The sequence below is a fragment of the Neomonachus schauinslandi genome, chromosome 12, assembly GCF_002201575.2.
Source record: "Neomonachus schauinslandi chromosome 12, ASM220157v2, whole genome shotgun sequence".
Classification (NCBI taxonomy): domain Eukaryota; kingdom Metazoa; phylum Chordata; class Mammalia; order Carnivora; family Phocidae; genus Neomonachus; species Neomonachus schauinslandi.
The window spans coordinates 24,156,550-24,177,648 of NC_058414.1; the positions used below are offsets into that span (position 1 = coordinate 24,156,550).

The following is a 21,099-nucleotide window of genomic DNA, read 5'->3' on the forward strand; positions in this document are numbered from 1 at the left end:
AGCTAGAGCCTTATGAATTGTCTCTTCAGTAATAAGACTTGGAAGTAGAAGTAACTCCTTGATCTATGGGCTATAGAAAGGACATTGTGTTAACAGACATGAAAACATTAATCTTGCTGTACATCTCCATCAGAGCTCTTAGATGACCAGGTGCATTGTCAATGAGCAATGTTATTTTGAAGGGATTTTTTTTTTTTTTCCTGAGCAGTGGTTCTCAACAGCGGGCTTCAAATATAGTAAACACGTTGTAAACAGATGTGCTGCTGTCATCCAAGCTTTGTTGTTCCACTGATGGAGCACAAGCAGAGTAGATTTAGCGTAATTCTTATGGGCCCTAGGATTTTCAGACTGGCCGATGAGCACTGCCTTCAAATAAAAGTCATCAGCCGCTTTGGCCCCTAATAAGAGAGTCAGCCAGGCATTGACTTCTCTTCTCTAGCTATGAAAGTCCTGGATGGCATCTTCCAAAATAAAGCAGTTTTCTCTACATCAAAAATCTGTTGTTTCGTGTAACCGCTTTCCTGAATTAGGTCTTCTGGTGAACTTGCTATAGCTTCTCCAATAGCACTTGGTGCTTCACTTTGTACTTTTATGTTATGGAGACAGCTTCCTTCTTTGAATGTTAATAACCAACCTCTGCTAGCTTCAAATTTTTGTTATGCGGCTTCCTTCCCTCACTCAGCTCACATAAAATTAAAGAGAGTCAGGGTCTTGCTCTGGATTAGGCTTTGGTTTAAGAGAATGTTGTGGCTGGTTAGACCTCCTATCCAGACCACTAAAATTTTCTCCATATTAGCAATAAGGCTATTTCGCTTTCTTGTCTTTCATGTGTTCACTGGAGTAGCACTTCTGATATCCTTCAAGAGCTTATCTTTTACTTTCACAACTTGGCTAACCATTTGGTGCAAGAGGCCTAGCTTTTGGCTTATCTCCACTTTGGACATGCCTTCCTCACTAAGCTTAATCATTTCTAGCTTTTGATTTAAAGTGAGAGATGTGCAGCTCTTTAACTTGAACATTTAGAGGTCATCGTGATGTGGGAAACAAAGGCAGAAGGAAAATTATTAAATTTCCTTACTACTTACGGCCCATTGACAAGTCCTTGAAAGAAAAGGCAGAGTGACATTCTTCTAGGGACTCAGCTGCCTCGATGTTAAGACTGTGCTAAGGGCAAAGGCAATCTTAGCCCAACCCTCCAGGATCCTGTAAATCAACTTTAACTTATAAAAATTCCTTTGGGAACTTTATCTCTGCCCCCAAGATATATGTTGGCAATCATCCCCCAAGCGTATGACCCACTGAGACACATGGGAAGGGTCTCATGACTAAGGTTTTGTTAGACGGTAATAAATGACCTTTTCCTAAGAATAGCCAGCCCCCTTAAGGTCCTGGAATCCTTGCTTCCAAACTTCCTTCGAGACTTACCCTATCCCTAACTCCTCCTGCCCAACTTGAAAGTATATGATGGGCCACTCCTCCTGACCCCGGTGCAGCTCCTTCTGCCCAAGGGTCCTGTCCCCTGCTCTAATAAAACCACTTTTTTTTTTTTTTTTTTGCACCGAAGACATCTCAAGAATGCTTTCTTGGCTATCAGCTTCTAACCCTAAGGTCTTTCCTACATCAGTTGTAGGGTGGATAAGCTGCCTAATTTCAATATTATTGTGTCTCAGAGAATAGGGAGGTCCAAGGAGAAGGAGAGAGAGATGAGGGGGAATGGCTGGTGGGCAGAGTAGTCAGTCACAGATCACCACAACAAATACAACAATGAAAAAGTTTGAAATATTGCCAGAATTACCAAAATGTAAAGAGACGAAGTGAACAAATGCTGTCAGAAAAGTGGCCCCGACAGACTTGCTGGAGACAGGGTCAAACCTTGAGAAACCTTCAAATTGTAAGCAAAAGATACTGCAAAGCACAGTAAAGCAAAGTGCAATAAAACAAGATACACCAGCATATAAATGTACACTTCTACAACGGTATTTTTTAAGTGTAGTAAAATATTCAGATTTTAATTGGATAGGATAAATAATCCTAGCATACAGCACCTTTTTCTTTGGCATTCTGCATGTGGGGCTTTTTATGCCAAACTTTCTTACGCTAATTCTAAGTACCATCATCTATTGTTTTCTCCAACGTAAGGCTTTTAATATGTTAAGGTAGAAACGGTCACCACTGTTTTTGATGTTCTAATGCAATGTCTTATTTGGCCATTTTTCTTTATCAAAAAAGAAAACACCACAATCTACCCTGAAAAATACTTTCCATCACATATATGTGCTAGGTTTAGTTCCAATCTGATGAATTTAAAAAACATCAATGTCTTTCAAATAATCACTTGGCCTGTGTGTCTCATATATTATTTGCTTTCTGAAGGGTGTCAAAATTAGAGGGCTATTACTGTCCGTCTGAAGTAAACTGGGGCCTTTTTATTTCCTCTTTCTTTCGTGTGACTCTATTTACTTCTTAACTAGTGTGACAAATGTGGTTTCGAGTAAAAATTGTGCTATTTAATGAAAAATGCGTTGGCAGCCGCAGAGCTGAGAATCGCAAAATGTCACAGGGCACTTATTTTCCTGTCGATTTGGTGGAGTGGTAGTTAAGGAAAAAGTTGTAATCAACATAATAATGGGATGGTTAATGTTCTAGCAGAGTGGAATTTTACTTTGATTTACTGAAAAGAAACCCATCGAAAAGCAGCCATTTAATTACTATTCATGAAACAAGAGTTGTTAAACATCAAATTATTTTTTCTCCTACATTTCACCATAAGCTAATCAAGATTTTGGAAACAATATAGATGAATGGAAAACCCCACTGTACAAAATGAATGGTAATTTAGATTTAAACAAGAGCTTGGAAATGGCAAAAAAAAAAAAAAAAAAATTAGAGCATGAGCAAAGACTAAATACCTGTATAACACTGAACAAATTTGGAGCTGTTATCATAGCTTTGTTACTCACAGATTTGACTAAAGTAGCGTGTATTATGATCAGAAGATTATCGTATGCTGCTGAGCTGGAAGCACAAAATGAGCTATGTTTCTTAATAGGATTTGATTATCTGTCCCATTAAAGCTATTGGTAATCTAAATTTATTATGTTTGCAACATTTGGGTAGAAAAACACATGATGTTAGTGTGCCCCCGTGTGGCTGTAGACTGGTCAGTAAGCATGTCAGAAAAGGCCGACAAAGAAAGAGGGTCATAACTGGTTAGATTATCAATTGAATACTTGCTGCATCCAGGCAGAGGGTGGCATCTCCTGTTTTTAAAGTTATTCTGAGAGGATTCACAATTGCTTCTATAGTTCTTATGAATATTTTACTTTTAGTAGTTACTCCTGCTAACTAGCACATCCGTCTCTGATTCTGAAGTCGTGTCACATCGGAAAAACACATATCTCTACAAGAAAGATTTCTTTTTTCTCATGTATGTAGCGTGTGATTAAGTCAAGCCTGATGGATCTGTGCAAGTATTTGCAACTATAGTTCGTGATTCAATAGGATAGTAAGAAAACTTGTCTTAGGACAGGCCCATAGCCTGAAAGAAACTAGTTTGCCAATTTGTATGATGTACATGAAGACTGGTGTTCGTTTTTAAGTTTTGCGAACCAATAGGATATGGGATATCTATAACGTATGCTGTAGACTTCACAGAATTTGAAACCCCTTTTCTATAGAGCTGCTTTTAGAGTCACCAACTTCAATATTTTGACTCCAGGGTATTACCAATGAATACTCTTCTTCATTTAACTCTCTAGTCACTAGTCCCAAGATGCAAAGACTTATCTGTTGACCAGTTCATGCTTCTGGAAAAACTCAGTTGTCAGTGACTCTGTTAGCCATAAGCCTGCTCCAGATCCCTGAGGTGGTGCAGTGTATCTACAACTGGACACATTTTAGAAATGAATGAGTTGGAAGTGTTAAAAATCTGAGGCAAGAGGATTTAAGGACATTCTGAGTGAGGAAGAGAAACCTCAAATAACAGAAAAGGAAAATAGTATAATAACATTTGAACTTTGATAAACACGAAGACTGCTTCTTTGAGACACGTCAAACAAGAACACTACCTGTACAGCTGGAAGGTTGAAATTTCCATTGAAATAGGTATTTGAATTCTAACCAACTTTAATATTGCTAGTCTCAGGGCAACTTTCTTCTGGCTAAAGCATGGTTTTCCAGATTTTCCATTTTGTTACTCTCTTTAATTAGTTCAAAATACTCTGTGTCTAGGCCAACCTTTTTTGTTAAAAATTTAAAAAGTGAAATCAGACATAGACTCACTTTTAAGGAGGGTGATCACTAAAGTCATAATGCAAACATCTATTTTCTCTACTAAAGATTTCTCTTTTTAATTAAAATGAATTGTTTGGCATAACAAGTGTTGTGATTGTGAAGGAATTTTTAAAATTCCAATCATTGGGTTGGAAAGAATAGGTTTTGTTTTGTTTTCCTGTAATCCAAAGTAACCTCTAATTTTAGTTTGATCACTTAACATATTTTTTTAATTTCTCACAGAATAGTATTTTATAAATATTGATACTTGTCAAATTTTTGCACATAATGAAATGAGTTACATATTTTTAAAAGACAAATTGAGGGCGCCTGGGTGGCTCAGATGGTTAAGCGTCTGCCTTCGGCTCAGGTCATGATCCCAGGGTCCTGGGATCGAGTCCCACATCGGGCTCCCGGCTCAGCGGGGAGCCTGCTTCTCCCTCTGACCCTCTCCCCTCTCATGCTGTTTCTCTCGCTCGCTCTCTAAAAAATAAATAAAAATCTTAAATAAATAAATAAATAAATAAATAAATAAAAGACAAATTGAACCATTTCTGACCCCACCATTTACACCGAAAAGAGAAATCCTAAGGGTAAGACAAAGTCAAAATCCAAATAAAATAGTAATACTTCTCAAACTATCTAACTCCATTATGGAAAATTCTCTTCACACTGTTAGAGAAAAGCAGGTTAAAGTAGAATGGGAAAAAATAAAAAGACAAAGCAAAAGATGAAATGATAGCATTTGTGATCTTAATTTAGAATCTCTGAGCATTGAATATCTCCTAGCAAAATGTTGGGTTTTTGTCATATAGATATTGGTTCTTAGCCAGAAAATTTTATTGAATTCTTGAACTAAATGTTTTCTCTTTTTTCTGTCCTTGCTATCTTAGGCTCCTTAATAATTTATATTCTGCAAAGAAATTTCCAATTAATTTTTCTTACTATCACATTTTTATTGGATTATATTTGTTGATAACTCCTTTGTGTTCTTTGAAAGTAAAGCCAGAAGCACTCCAGTCAAGGCTATTTATTGAATAATGATCATTCCTAAGTGTTTAGAATGGAAATGTTACAGAACCAGGAAGAAGTGACCCTGAGACATAGCTACCTAAACCCATCTAAGCTACAGATTGGCAAATTGCTTAATTTCTGATTTCCTAATTTAGCTTGTAAAACACTAATTAGCTCTCTTTTCAGGGTAGTTATAAATCTCATCCACTGACCTACTATTCTGACCTACATATCACCTTCTACTAGGATAGAGAGTAAACAATATTGAGACCTGCTTGAAAAGGATATGTTGTAAGTGGTACATACTTTAAAAAGGAGAGGTCATCTTTTCTGTTTGCAAATGACATCTTTTCTGTTTGTAAGGCACCAAATTAGCTTTTATAAAGTAGGCTTGACCATTATCATGCAGTCGAACATTTAGAATGGACCCTACGGTACCAATAGAGAAGCTCAATATTTCTCTTCTACAAAATCTCCTAATTATTAACTCTTACTTCCTACTTCTTAGTCACAAAACCAAAACATACTAAATGCCAAGAAACGGAATTATTTTTCTCTCTTGTGGTCTAAAATTATTGTCCCTCAACCATCAGTTGTAATAATGCTCCATGCCACGTTGGAGTAAAATGTGGGAAATGAGTACTCCATTAAGGACTGTTGTTCAGCCTGATCAGCCTTACCCTATATATTGACCGCACACAGTCCCATTTTCTACTAGGCTGGTACAAAAAAGATGGATTGTTAAAATCTCCAATTCTAAGGGTAAATTCAGCATGAATGACTTTTTTCCCTAAGAAAAATGTAGCAGATAAAATTGCATGCATTTCTTTTGCATATGGAATTTCTCATCGACAAGTACATGTCTAGTGAACATTTCATTAACAACTTACTGATTGGAGGAATTGACCAATAATGAATAGTCGTTATAGTAAAGACACAGTTACGTATCAGTGAAAACAAATGTCTCTCAAAATGTGGCCAGTGAAATAATACGGGATACCTTGCATTTTTTGTTGTTCTATGATTAGAAATAGATCACAATACAGAAATTTACTACCAAGCAAATTCACTGTCATTAATATGTACCAATACATTACCAAAATGTACGTTTTCAGACCTGAGGACACGGAAGACACCCCCCATCCTCAATGTCCCAGAGAAATTGAAACTTAACCAGACAGAGCCGACAACATAGTAAAATTTTTGTATGAAAACTTTTTGTTTTAGAACACTAATCTGTTAAAACTAAACACATCGCACAACACCTTTCCTTCTGTATCTTGAGAAGTGTACATGAGCAAGAGTGGAAGAAAATAAGGACTGATTAGAAAAGCCCACAGTCTTTTATTTCTTTTATTTTTATTTTTTTTAAAGATTTTTATTTATTTATTGAGAGAGAGAGAATGAGAGAGAGAGAATCATAGAGAGAGAGCATGAGAAGGTGGAGGGTCAGAGGGAGAAGCAGACTCCCTGCTGAGCAGGGAGCCCGATGCGGGATTTGATCCCGGGACTCCAGGATCATGACCTGAGCCGAAGACAGTCGCTTAACTGACTGAGCCACCCAGGCGCCCAAGCCCACAGTCTTTTAGGTTCTCTTTGATTATTATATCTGTAACTGCATCCAACACGAACTTGACATCTTGGGTATCTGTAGCACAGGTCATGCGGGAATAAATTTCCTTATCTTCTTTCTTTAAATTCAGGTCTAGAAACTGGTTTTTGATGTAGTTCCCTGCATCTTCAAATGTATTTGGTCCTTGTTAAAAAAAAAAAAAAAAGAAAAGAAACATTAATTGCATTTTAAAAGGAATAAAATTAGAAATATCACTGAGTTTTAGGATTTTACTTTGTGTGCTGCTATTTGATACACTCAGTGTTGAAAAATCAAGATGGCAATGGTCAGTTATCTGGGATTTATGCGATACTAAATTTGTGCGGGGAACCATGCATGCCCCACTGAGTGGGGGCTTCACTTGCCTCAAATACTCACAATACAGTAAAAATACTAACATATATACATAAATGAGCAGTAAAGTCTATGTATATGACAAAGGCTGTTCATTTATCTGTGTACGTGGGTGTGTGTGTGTGTGTGTTAATATGAACTACAAGAAGAATGGCATTTGTAGATGAGTGGACCGCAGAACGAGGTGGTGTTTGAGCTGGATCTTGACGGGGAGCTAGAAGAGAAAAGGAAGCAGTCTGAGTGAGGCCAAAAAGTGGGAGTGAGAATGGCCTGTATCACTGGACTTGAGGGTGGGGTTGAGAGTCAAATGTGCACTTTGGAGAGTCTAGTTGGACGGAAAGGACAGATTTTTGCAGAGGAATTGTAGCAAATCAAGTAGAATGGATGGTACGGGTCAGATTATGGACTATGTTGCTAACCAAACGAAGGAGTTGAGATGACATAGGTCAAACCAGAGAGAGCTGTTCTTGACTGATGCTTTAGTGGAGCTAAATGGAAAGTTGATGAAGGGTGGGCTCGGGCATGGTTAGCCCTGTAGCAGGACATACAACGGATCAACTGGGAAAAGGCAGAAATAAAATACGAATGCTAAGAAACACAAGGCAGCTAAAAGTGATCCATGTTGATGGGCTTTATAACAGAATATACTTTCAGGGAACCTAACATAGGATAGGGCAGCAACGTGAAAATTTTCCAAGGAGATACAATTTGTGTTCCTCACTTTATTGTAACTAGGAGAAAAATTCCATGAGAGACAATCTTTAAAACCGTGTAACGTGGCTAAAGTCCAAAACACTAATAATACCAAATGCTGGCGAAGATGTGGAGCCACAGGAACTCAAAATGGTACAGCCACTTTGGACGGCAGTTGGGCAGTTTCTTACAAAGCTAAACATAGTTTTACTATACAGCCCAACACATGTGCTTCTAGATATTTGCACAAAAACTTACACGTACATAGAATCCTGAACATAGATGTTTATAGCAGCTTTATTCATAATTGCCAAAAGTTGGAAGTAACTAAGATGTCTTTCGATAGGTGAAAGATTAAACAAACTGGTTTTTGGAGTGAATTATTATTTAGCAATAAAAGGAAATGGACTATCAACCCATGAAAAGACACGGAGGAAATTTAAATGCATATAGTTTTTATAATGGAAAGTGAAAGCCGTCTGTCAGAAAATGCCATATATTGTAGGATTACAGCTCTGTGACATTCTGGAAAGGGCACAACTGTAAAAAAGATCAGAGGTTGCCACAAGCTGGATAGGAGAGGTAAAGCATAGATTTATAGTGGAACACAGATGATTTTTATGGCAGTGGAACTATTCTGTATGTTATTATAATGGTAGGGACGTGACATGAATTTGCAAAGCACACAGAACTGCATGACACAGAGTGCCCCTAGTAAACTATGGACTTTAGTCATAACGTATCAATACCTGTTAGTCAATTGTCACAAATATACCACATCAATGCAAAATGTGAATAGTAAGGGGAATGGGAAGCTGACCAGAGAGGGAGTAGGTGAGAACTCTGCCTTTTCCATTCATTTGTCCTGTAAATGAAAAACTGCTCTAAGAAATAAAGCCTATTAGTTAGAAGAAAATATACAGAGCTTTATTGAGTCTATATTTAGTTTGTAAAAATCAACATGGAATCATGATTATATTTAATCACATGATAAATGTGTTAACACATAATTAATATTTACAAAGCTAGAAGGAAGATAGAAGCACTAGTTTTAGATTAGCATAAATAGCTACTATGACAGAATGCCATGCTTCTAGTAACATCTGGGCTACCCATGAAACAAAGTGGTGGAATTGGGCTTCTATTTGTGCTTTTTTAAATTAATTTTTATTTTTTTAGAAGATTTTATTTCTTTGAGAGAGCAAGAGTGCACATGGGGGGGGGGAGGGGCAGAGGGAGAGGGAGAAGCAAATCCCCCACGGAGCAGGGGGCCTGACAAGGGGCTCCATCCCAGGACCTAGAGATCATGACCTGAGCCAAAGGCAGATGCTTAACTGACTGAGCCACCCAGGCATGCCTACTTGTCGTTTAATTCATAAGTATTTCCATCTTACACATAGTTTCATTAACAGAGCATGTAGCTATATTAAAAAAAAAAGTGTCTCTGAAGGAAAAAAAACCCACTTATAGAACCTGACATTTATAGTCATTAGCAGGATCAGCACTAACATTCTAGGAGCTAGGAAAACTGGAAAATGAAAACTGGAAAGAGAAAATGTCACTATTCTCAAAAATCATTCAAACTGTCCCTCAGGAAACTTAATTCAGACTTTGAGAAACAACTGCATGATAAAGTTTCATCAGGAGATACATAAAGAGTGCCAATCTGGGGGGGGATGCTGGGTGGTGTAGTCAGCTGGGCCTCTGACTCTTGGTTTCAGCTCAGGTCATGATCTCTGGATCTTGAGACTGGGCCCTGCATCAGACTCCCCACTCAGCGCAGAGTCTGCTTAGGACTCTCTCTGCTCCTCCTGCTTGTTCTCTCCTCTCTCTTGAATAAAATTAATCTTTAAAAAAAAATGCCAATTTGTAATATATTATATTGTTTATAATGTTTAAGAGAACACAGTTTGCGGTGTTGTTTAATACATAGATTAGCAACGCTGGTCCATCTAATCTCCCATTTTTTCATTAGAGCTTTTCTTTAATGCCGACAGTGTAGAGAGGCATTTCCTATTTAGCTGCAAGACTTCTTCCAGTTTGGATCATACATGTGACTCAAGCAATTATCATAAGCCTCAACTTCATAAATGTTACCTGTCAAGATGAAGACGGGAAAATAGAGGTCTATATAAGAGTTTTGTATGGAATTAAAAAAGTATCTTATCAGTGTATTCCGGAAAGCAGACACTAAGATGCACTTTGGTTACTTTTTCTTGAAAAAGATCTTTTTTATTGAGAAACAGGACAATGGAGGTGGTCACAAAGTACTTGTGATTACAGATGCTGTTGAGCAAGTGAAGGCTCTCGTGCATTCTGTTCTGTTAGGGATAAAGATGAGCATGTGTAGGATTATTATTGGCAAAATATTAACATTGGGCATTATAAGCAAGGATCTAGAAGTAACATCTATGTTTGGAAGATCTTCCCTGAGTTGGGGAATGTGGTAGTCATGTTGGGAAGCACCGATGCTTGGTTTTTTGTTTGTTTGTTTGTTTTACCCTGGCTTTATTTTCCTTTGAGACTTACCACTTCCTCATCTTCCACCAGGACCATGTCATAGGCACTGAGTGCTGCGCAAAATATAATACATGTAACACCTTCAAAGCAGTGAATCCATTTCTTTCTCTCAGATCTCTGTCCTCCTACATCGAACATTCTTTAAAAAAATAAAAACAGAATAACAAGTCTCAGAAATACCCACCGAAAGTTACATTAATATTAACATTTAGAACTATAAACGAACGCTCTCATATCTTTAAAAGATAGTCTTTCGTTTTCATTGATTATAAAATATTTTATTTGACCAATTTGCAGCTCAAGGACTACAGAAAAAAAAGGTCATCTTTTTTTCTTTCTTTTTTTTTGTATCCATGCACGCTAGATAAAATCGCATACTGACTTTGAGGGACTGGGCAATTTTTAGCAGTTTACAGTTTTAGTAAGAAATTTACTAGACTTGAGAGATTTTTGATCAAAGTCTATGCAGAGTGTGGAAGTATTACATCGCTATGTTGTACACCTAAAACTAATAGAACACTGCATGTGAACTGTACAGGAACTAAAATTAAAAAAAGTCTACGCATAGTCTTAAATGAACAGAACCTACAAAAAGATTGGAAGCTAACATAATTCTAATACTATGATTCTTGCTTCTTCTCTTAGTTCTTCCTACATTCATTCATTCATTCATTCATTCAATTATTGTTTGCATTTTTTGTGCAAGACACTGTGTTAGGCCTACCAACAGAAAGATGAAAAAATATGGTCACTCTCTTCAAAGAGCCTGTTGTCTCGGAGAGAGAAAACCAGAATGTTATTATAGGATTATATGATAAATAATCTTTTATTTTAAAGATTGTATTTATTTGAGAGAGAGAGGGAGAGAGAGAAAGCGAGGGGAGGGGCAGAGGGAGAGGGAATCTCAAGCAGACTCCTTGCCCTGACAGGGGGCTCGACCCCATGACCCTGAGATCATGACCCCAGCCGAAATCAACTGTCGGACACTTAACTGACTGAGCCATCCCGGTGCCCATCACTATATAACGAGTATCCTAATACTCATTTACAAGGTAAAATGTGAGCCCAGAGGAAAACCTAAATCAGCCTGAGTCATCTTGGAACTTCCTCAGAGGAGGTGTTTGAAAATGTGCCTCTCCCCCAGTGCTAGCATTTTGGTAAATGTCCCCATCATGGACCTAGTAACTCAGTAAAGAAACGAGGAGCTATTCTTTTTTTTTTTTTTTTTAAAGGATTTATTTATTTATTTGACAGAGAGAGACACAGCAAAGAGAGCGAACACAGCAGGGGGAGTGGGAGAGGGAGAAGCAGGCTTCCCGCTGAGCAAGGAGCCTCATGCAGGGCTCAATCCCAGCACCCTGGGATCATGACCTGAGCCGAAGGCAGACGCTTAATGGCTGAGCCACCCAGACGCCCCACAAGGAGCTATTCTTAAGACCTTCCTTTCCCTTACCCTCCATATAACACCCATACAAAATGCAGTTCCCAATTCATCCACTTCTCTCCAAGGCCCCGTCTCTTGTCCCAGCCACCAACATTTCTCAGCACAGCCACGGCCAGAGTTCTGCAACTTCCTGCAGGCTTCTCAGCCATAGGACAACACACAGGCTGGTCTGATGACCCCTAAAGCTCTGGAGATTTTGGTTCCTGCTTACTTTTCCCAGCTTAATTCATACCACTTCCTTCTTTAATACAGTGAGATCACAAGGCTACTCTAGAAACTCCTTTAGTATAAACCTAACTTTTTGCTGCTTCAGGACTTTGGCACAGCCCGTCTCCTTCCCAGGTGACATGATTCCTTTCTTCATGACATGACCCTGCCTCATTCTCACCTCACAGGTCTTACAGTCAGTGTCTCCTCCACAAGAAAGCCGCCTTCAGCCTCCATGTGAATTGTGTCTCTCCCCATCTCCATTTACTTTCTCTCACATCATTTTCTTTCCTATAAAGGATTGCTTTATAGGATAGTATTAATGGGACCGGGGGGGGGTTTGATATCAAGTGCACATGTCAGTTATCAAGGAAAGAGAGAACATGGCATGTCTGGGATAAGCACAGAATTTATATTTTCAGGAACGTGAAAACTTAGCTAAAACCATTGAGATAAATGGCCTGATAATTATTCATTTATTCAATGAATATTTATTGATCATGCCAGGCATTAGAGATTCAACCTCAAGAAGTTTCTAATCTATGTGGGGGTGGTGGTGGCAGTGGTGGTGGGGCGTGTGTGTGTGTGTGTGTGTGTGTTTGTGCACAGACTTAGGATATAGATAGAGGGAGTGTAGGGGTGGGCCATAATTTGAACTAAACTAACTGGAAACTGCTAATTAAAAATTTAAGGAGTTGAAGGATTAAGCCAAGCAAATGTCTGGGGAAACGTTCCAGGTAGAGGCAGTGGAGGAAACAGGAAGAGCAAAGGATTTGAGCAGACAAGAGTAAACCTGACATGTTAGCCCTGAAATGGATTAACTGGATCTTTTGTATTACACAAGAAGATGACATTTATATTGCAATCAGTGGGGGAGCTATGGGAGATTTGGGGGCAGAGAATTAACATTGTTTGTTTGCTTGTTGTTATGTTAGGTCACTTTGATCTGAGTCCATAAGATAGATTTGATAAGGAAGAGACTAGAGGCAGAAAAAGAAATTATGGGGCTTTCATAGTTTAACCACAACATGTTAATTACCGAGAAACATCCAAGCTGTACAGAGATTTCAAAGGCAATAACTGTACCTGGGGTAATAAATGCCAATCAGCTGACTTGTTGAAGATAATCAAAAGTAGAATACATTGTAGAGTACATTCTACTTACTTTACACTTGATGTGTGAGCCAGGCAGAGAACAGACATATAGAACTGAGTTCCTCAAATCTACACACACACACACACACACACACACACACACACACACACACACACACCAACCAATGCAAAAAGATTTCAGTAGTAGATTGAAAGAAGAGATGCTCACAATATTCAAGATAATGTTGAAGAGTTCAGTAGTTGGGTGCTTTGGAAATTTAAATCTAATGTCAATAAACACTATTATAGATGTTGCTAATACCAAACCTTCTGCAATATCAGACTTGTAATATAAACAGAGGAAGAGGACAAAATTTTGACTTCATGTTTATATTATGTATAAACCAACCAACACATTTAATTTTTAAAAATGAGTCAACACTCGTATGGAAGCAAAGATAATTAATATGCAGTCAGACCTTTAAATTTTAGTCAAATAATTTGTTGATCTATAAAAGTAGTTTTTTTTCAGAATTTGAAAAATCATTTTATCTATAGTTTTGTTGAAATTATAAAATGTAGTACACACGGAAATAATTTAGATCATGACTTTTATTTCCCCCTTCCCACCAATTGTAATGTCTTAATCTTAATTTAACATGCCTAATGAGAGTTTATTTGCCAGGCATGTGAGCAATCTACAACAATTGACTCAAATTTTAAACTATAATAAACTCATAAGGTAGGTACAATTATTATTTCTTTTCATTTTATTTTATTTTTTTTATTTATTAGAGGGAGAGAGAGCATGAGAGGGAGGAGGGTCGGAGGGAGAAGCAGACTCCCTGCCGAGCAGGGAGCCCGATGAGGGACTCGATCCCGGGACTCCAGGATCATGACCTGAGCCGACGGCAGTCGCTTAACCAACTGAGCCACCCAGGCACCCCACAATTATTATTTCTATTTTTCATATGAAATGTTAAAGCAACTAGGCCACGGCTTATTAATTCAAGTCATATTTGTGGATGCTATTATGTACCAGGCACCGTGATAGGTTCTGTGGGTATGATCGTGAAGCTTTGTTGTGAAGCTCATCAAGTGTAAATTTATTTATTTAGACCAGAGTTCCTCAGTTAATACCTAGTGTCCACAGTTAGCTTTAAAACTCTTAAACTCTTACCAGTTGGCTGGAATTACCTTCGCTGTAGCCTGTCCTTTTTCCCTTAGGGTCAGACACTAGTTCTATATGTTGTCAAACTGGGCAAAAATGTAAAATTCTCCCCTTCCCAGGTGTTTTGTTCCATGATTTTAATGGTGATAGTACAGACTGTCAGGATTCTAGGTGTTGTGTATATTCTCCATTTGGTCATAGACAAATATATGATGGATCATTTGTTGGCAAAGAAATGTGATACTGTGATTGAACAAAAATACATCAACTTGTGGATTTTGGCGTGTTGAGGATTGAATATGCATCAGTAGGTTTAAACTCCTGGTAAGCTTTTCAAACTAAAACCACCTGCTGTGTCTCCACCCACTAGATTTGGATATGCAAGTATCTCCATAATTCTTGTTTTCTCTTTTGTTCTAGTCCTCTCTTCAGGGTTTGCTTCCATCATGGGCATCCCACAATGGAGAGTGAACAGAATGAGGAGAAAAGTTGCTGGATGAATAGAATGTCAGTGCTGAGAGCCTGATAATGAATTTCTACAGTAGAAATGATATTGCTGTAGGAACCAAACTCCAGGACACCTTGGTTAAGTTTTCTCCACCAGATAAATGGGACGTGGGTTTGTCTAACTAACATTTCTTTTTGAGTCTTTTTTTCTTTGCTTTTATGGCCAACTAAATAAGCTATCTCCATCTATCTGATGATTTCTTTTTTTTAATTACTTCTATATTTTCAATTAGATTATATTCAAAACTTACAAATCTGAGGATATTCTACTAGTAGAACTGCTCAGATTCCTGGCACAGTGATCAAATATTTTATCTCAAAGAGGATAACCTTATTGCTCTCATGTTAATAGTTTTTAAATCAGAAAAAAAATTGCAGGGAGTCCCTTGCAATGAAAACAGTAATAAGAATTATCAAGATATGGATATCACCAATTTATGAACTCTGGGGGGGGGAATTTAAACTCCCCAGGAAAAGGGAAAAACAGAAACTTCATGTACTTTCTATGTTTTTCTTTTCTACAATGTAATGATCTCAAATGACTTTCCCAAGAAATAGAATGTTTGAAAAATCTTTTGAGATGAAATTCAGAGCAAGCCCAGCAAACTCGCTGGCTCTCTCCTGATGTTTTCTGATCATTCAGCTTCTTCACAGCCTACTGTTGACATTAACACCTTTGTGTAAGGGTAGCTATTCTCCTCTTCAGGTAAATATATACAATTCTTGAGGGGTATAATGTGTAATATGACCCTTAGACCACTGTTCTTTTAATGTATCATGCAGCCTTCAGTAAACGTGTTTTAATAGGCTTAGCTTTCTCCTGAGGAAGGGAAGACAAAGATTTGTCCTCTGAGGGTTTTGTGATATTGATAAAAATGGCTTTCGAAAGTCTTAGATGGCATGCTAATTACCTTCTCATTTTATGACTCACTTGATCAACACTGGTGCGTGTCTATGTGCATGTGCTCAGGTTGATGTTAGAGACAAAGGTCCAGGGAGCATAGAATATGCCATCTGCCATTACAGAATTTAAATGTTCATTAGCAAATCAGAACAACAGCCGGAGTTTTGATTTCATACTGAGTCTACTGGATATTAAGTTAGCCCTAAGAAGTTACGTGTTGTTTTGCTGCTATTGTAGTAATTTCTTTTCATACGTCTCTCCTCACTTTTAGCTCTTCCTCTAAATTTTAACTTGCGACTTACTTTAGAGGTGTAAAGCATTAAAGCCTATTGAAACAATTTAGAGATTCCCAAAGTAGAAGCCTTTACTTAAATTATTGAATAAGAAATATCTATCTAAAAAAAATATGTAAGGATATATGAGTACAGAAATATATCAGAATAGGGGTGCCTGGGTGGCTCAGTCGTTAAGCGTCTGCCTTTGGCTCAGGTCATGATCCCAGGGTCCTGGGATCGAGCCCCACATCAGGCTCCCTGCTCAGCAGGAAGCCTGCTTCTCCCTCTCCCACTCCCCCTGCTTGTGTTCCCTCTCTTCGCTGTGTCTCTCTCTGTCAAATAAATAAAATCTTAAAAAAAAAAGTATATCAGAATATACATGAATGTGAATACATGTATATTCCATCATGACCATTTTGTGAAAAACAGAAGGAGAAATCCAAGAAAAACATGCATGCTCACTGACTGAACATTTGGATTGGTCAAATCTACAGGAACAATTAATGAGATAAACTTACATGTGATACAGATTGAGTCCCCTTGATTCCCTGAGGAGTGAAAGTAACCAGAGTCTTCATGATAGTGAATGGAACGTGCAGTTCTCATTTTTGTGTGAAGAAGTTTTGTTTTACTTATTTATTTGTTTGGTAATACATATTTCCTTATTAAGTCTGATATTTCAGTTAGAATTCTTAAATTAAAAAAAAAAAAAGGTTTTAAATGCCTGAGCTGTACAATACAGCTAAAAATCCACAGGCAAGACTTTTAAGTGACTGTTGAACATTGATTATTTGTTAAACTACCTATAGCATTGACACAGGGCAAGTCATCAAGGTTTTATGGCTTTATATTCAGCAGTTGAGTTGTGTAGTCTATTTTAAACAACTGAGGAAGCTGTTGAGTTTTATGGCTTTATGTCAAACAGTTGGCTAAATATTTAACCACACCACATTATTCACACTTATTATTAGAATAGATTATAATGAAGTAATCTGTACTTTGTAGTGCTTAGAAAATTATTACATAATCTAGGATAGCCAAAAATTACTAATGCTACTGCAGCTAATTTGTTAGAAGTCTTTGCTCTTCTTCTAAGTATATGACTTCTCTTGGAAAAAAAAAAAATCACAATTTCTGACATCTATATATTTGACCACAGAAAAAGCAGACCTAATCTGAGTTGGAATTTATTTTAAATTATTATGTTGAGTGGAGTTGTTCCAAGATAATTGGTTGTATCAGAATTGGCATAACTTCTTTAGATGGCCATATAAATCTGTGTCATCACTATACAGACATAACAAAGTGGCCTAACCAAGTCTTTCCCTTGTGTCAAGTTCTGAAAATAGATCAGGGTAAATATTTTCAGACAAAAGAGATATGCACAGAGATCATTCTAGATCCCTCAATTGCTTGTGATTAAAAAACGGAATCAAAAGGACTTATAACCATAAAAAAGTCAGGTCTCTAAATGCTCATAGTTGTTAATAACATGATGTACTTTCTACCAATGTGTGTGTGTCTGTTCGGAACTTAAAATGCCCACTAGATAATCCTCTAATTACTGAATAACATAATTCATAAAATCACTAAAATATATTACTAGAATAAATTAGACATGTTATAAAGCTTACTGTTTGGATAATATTGACCATGAACATACCTGAAACAAATAGATAGTTATATATGAGTTATTGCTCTGTGAGATTTAATAGATAATGACAATGCTAATTTGGGATCTAGCAGCTGGGTAAACAATCAGACTCACTCCTAAGCTAATACCCCCACAAAAAGGAACCCAGTGCACATGATCAATTTAAAATTCAAGAAAATTATAATTTATGTCATATCATAGATCCACTCAAACGTTGTTGAGAATAGTTATGTTGAACTTAGAAAACCTAAAGCTCCACATTGTAATAGCTGCTGACTTCTCTTCTTTGACTTCCACATAGTTTTATGTCCTTTCAGTTCTCTTTTTAATTGTGGAACAATTAGGAAAAAAGTGACTTCTCTATAATTGTTTGATAAAGTCTTGTAAATCTTTAAGTTCTTTGTCCTGAGGAATTATTTTATAACAAATGAAAGAGCTCACACTTGTGTTTTCCATTTACATAGTACTTTCACATCTGTAAAAATAATTTCTTTTATGTTTGACTGTTGGAGTTCTGGTTTGATAAGAACTCTAATGTAATTTCCATTAAATTAGGTGATACAGGAAGATGATACAGTATATTGGCAGAGAGAATTTTTCATTTTGATGTTCCTGTTTAAAATTCTAGAGTTCTCTAATTTAATATGCAAATTAAATCTTTAGTTTTAAATAATCATAGGATGATGTATGCTATGTGAATACAAATCAATGCTAATGCAATATATTTTAATACCTGGGCACTTACTGAAACGAAGTTGGAAGGTATCTTATTTTTATACTTTCTATTTTGAAATACTACCGAATTTTACACTACAAAAGCCTGTGTGCACTTTTAGATAATCCTATTCAACCCTTCAAAAAAAAAAGTTATTTAACTGTGGGAATTTATTAAGGGATTAATATATCTCAGTTGCTGTGATCAAACTTAAAAATGCAATTAAGTGATTTTAAATAGTTCCTTAAGAAAGAAGAGTTGCCTTTTTTATATTTGGTAGTAAAACCTAAATATTTTCAAAATTTCATTGTTTAAATACTTGTGTTTAGAGACACTCCCTGCATTTGAGTAATTAATATTCTCCATTTCTTTATAGAAGATGCCTTTTGTTAACAAACCCTCTTGAGCGGGAGGAAATACAGAACCTATTAAAAGAGTTAAAAACCTGTTTTAATGAATGGCAAAGAGGTAGCAGTTGGGTAGTATAGAGAATGGTAGGTCAAAAGAAGTCCTAACTTGGCTTTACAATCCAGTTCACAAACACCTTCCATTTTCAGCATTGATGCTGTCATAGAGCATCTAACAGGACCTTTCCTACTCCTTCGTAAGGGCCAGCGAGATACGAAAGCAGCGTAGGCACTCACCTACCTGTAGGACTCAGACACTGTCTCACAAACCACAGAACTGCAAAAGGACAGGAAAATGATGATGCACCAATGGGAGTTTAGAGGTATAATCTGAAGAGGCCTATCATGAGGTCATATATCTTTAAAATGATGTTTTATTTTTTAAAAATTAATGCAAATACTGTATTCTACTCAGAATATAATTTTTAAAATTTTATGACTATTATTTGGTACTGAGAGAAATAGATGTTCCAGGAAATGAATGTGACTTTCTGAGGTTTTGGGTGCTCATTGGTAGTCGTCATGTCCCTTGGTTTCAGAAGCACAGACGTGCGAAGGTACCAGAGCCTGTCAACTCAGAGATAGCTCCCCAACAGGCTGTCGTTTTATTCCCTGTTCCCTCTTCTCTCCGAAGGGAGTTACGGAGGACCAACAACATTGGAAGGAGCATTTACTCAGTGGAAGAAAGAACGGTTTCTGCTCCAATTTACCTCGTAGCGCACAGAGATATGCAGTGTAAGAAGTGTGGTCTTGGAAGTTAGAAAGATGTGTTCTATTCACATTTCTAGCACTTCTATGTATGATCGTGGGGAAATCTTTTACCTCATTTAGCCTTCATTTTTTTTTTTTTTTTTGACTCTTGGTCCAACATAAGGGCAGCATTGCTCAGTTCAACATGTTACAAGGGGTGTGTACAAATAGGGTCCATACAGTGATTGGCATAGCACATTTATTCATCCGGCAAGAACTGACTGTAAGCCTACTCTGTGATAGCCACCATGATAATCACATGAGATGGTACTGTGAAGACATGGCCCCTACCCTCCGGGAGCTCAGAGCATATGAGACAGAAACAGAAACCAAAGAGCAAACAAATAAAGAAGTCGATTTCACATATTAGTAAGGATTTTTTTTTTTTTTTAAAGAACAAAATAGTGTGGTATTTCAATCCTTGAAGGCATTGGCTCACATTGGTATGGCAAGTGAGAGCTGTTTGTGTTTCTTCCTGGTACCGCCCTTAGTGACCTCACACTGCTAGGTTGCAATTAGCCACTGTTAAGGTATTTTTATACCAAGGGAAGCTGCAGGGGCCACACATCGGGCTTTCCTTCTCTCCCTGTCCCAGAGAGCCTACTGATATGTTTACCAGCACACTATTGGGTATAGTAGTGACAAGTATATGCAGGGATGGCAGACAGAATGATCAAGGCTCCATGAGGAGACAGCATCTCATTTCGGAACTCAATGATAACAAGGAGCCAGTCCTTGCAGAGATCCAGGGTCAGAGCATTTTAGGCAAAGAGAACAGCAAGTACAAAGGCCCTAAGGTTTGGAATGTTCAAGGAACAGATATATACAGCAGATAATTTATGATAGTGACTATTTCAGAGAAGATACTAAATTGGTGTTGCATAGACTGACTGGAGTTGTAAACTTCTAGGTATTCAATATGTGATAGTAATTTTCATAACTGGTTCATGATCCAGTCTAAACTCTAGAAAATTCCATTAACTTGTGTAATGCTTTGACGGGCTTAGGAGGGGCAAACGGTCCAAGCAATTGGACTTGGATTCCCATAGGAAAACCTTAGAAACTGGATCGAAAACAAGGAGTCTGGAGAAAGTAGTTGCCAAAGAGGAATTGTACAGCAGCCATAACAGGACTGAAGACAAACTGCTTACATCTGCCAAGAGTAGATGTCGATCTAAATCTTGGCAGTCTCTTTATCCTGGTTTGATCTTTGACTCATCTGTCAGAAAATTCACTATTTGTGGACCTGAAATTCAGGTGTAAATTTTGAAGAGCTTTCTTTGATATTAACTTGGAAATATACTGGCTATCTATATAACATCTATTCTAGTTAGATATTCTGTCTCACCAATGTTAATAATAAAATTTTTTGTGTGTTTTTAAGATTATATTTATTTATTTGACAGAGAAAGAGGTAGCGACAGCAGGAACACAAGCAGGGGGAGTGGGAAAGAGACAAGCAGGCTTCCCGACGAGCAGGGAGCCCAACGCGGGGCTCGCTCCTG

General features: G+C 37.4%; 1 protein-coding gene across 1 annotated transcript in view; it reads right to left on the bottom strand.

Annotated features, from left to right (window-relative positions):
• Positions 1 to 214: 214 nt before the first annotated feature.
• Positions 215 to 21,099, bottom strand: part of GNAT3 (G protein subunit alpha transducin 3) — a 60,684-nt gene continuing 39,799 nt past the window's right edge. Inside the window, 4 exon segments of the mRNA XM_021689523.1 lie at positions 215 to 288; positions 6,848 to 7,045; positions 10,113 to 10,266; positions 10,475 to 10,604. Of these exon segments, the coding sequence (XP_021545198.1) occupies positions 215 to 288; positions 6,848 to 7,045; positions 10,113 to 10,266; positions 10,475 to 10,604 (556 nt within the window).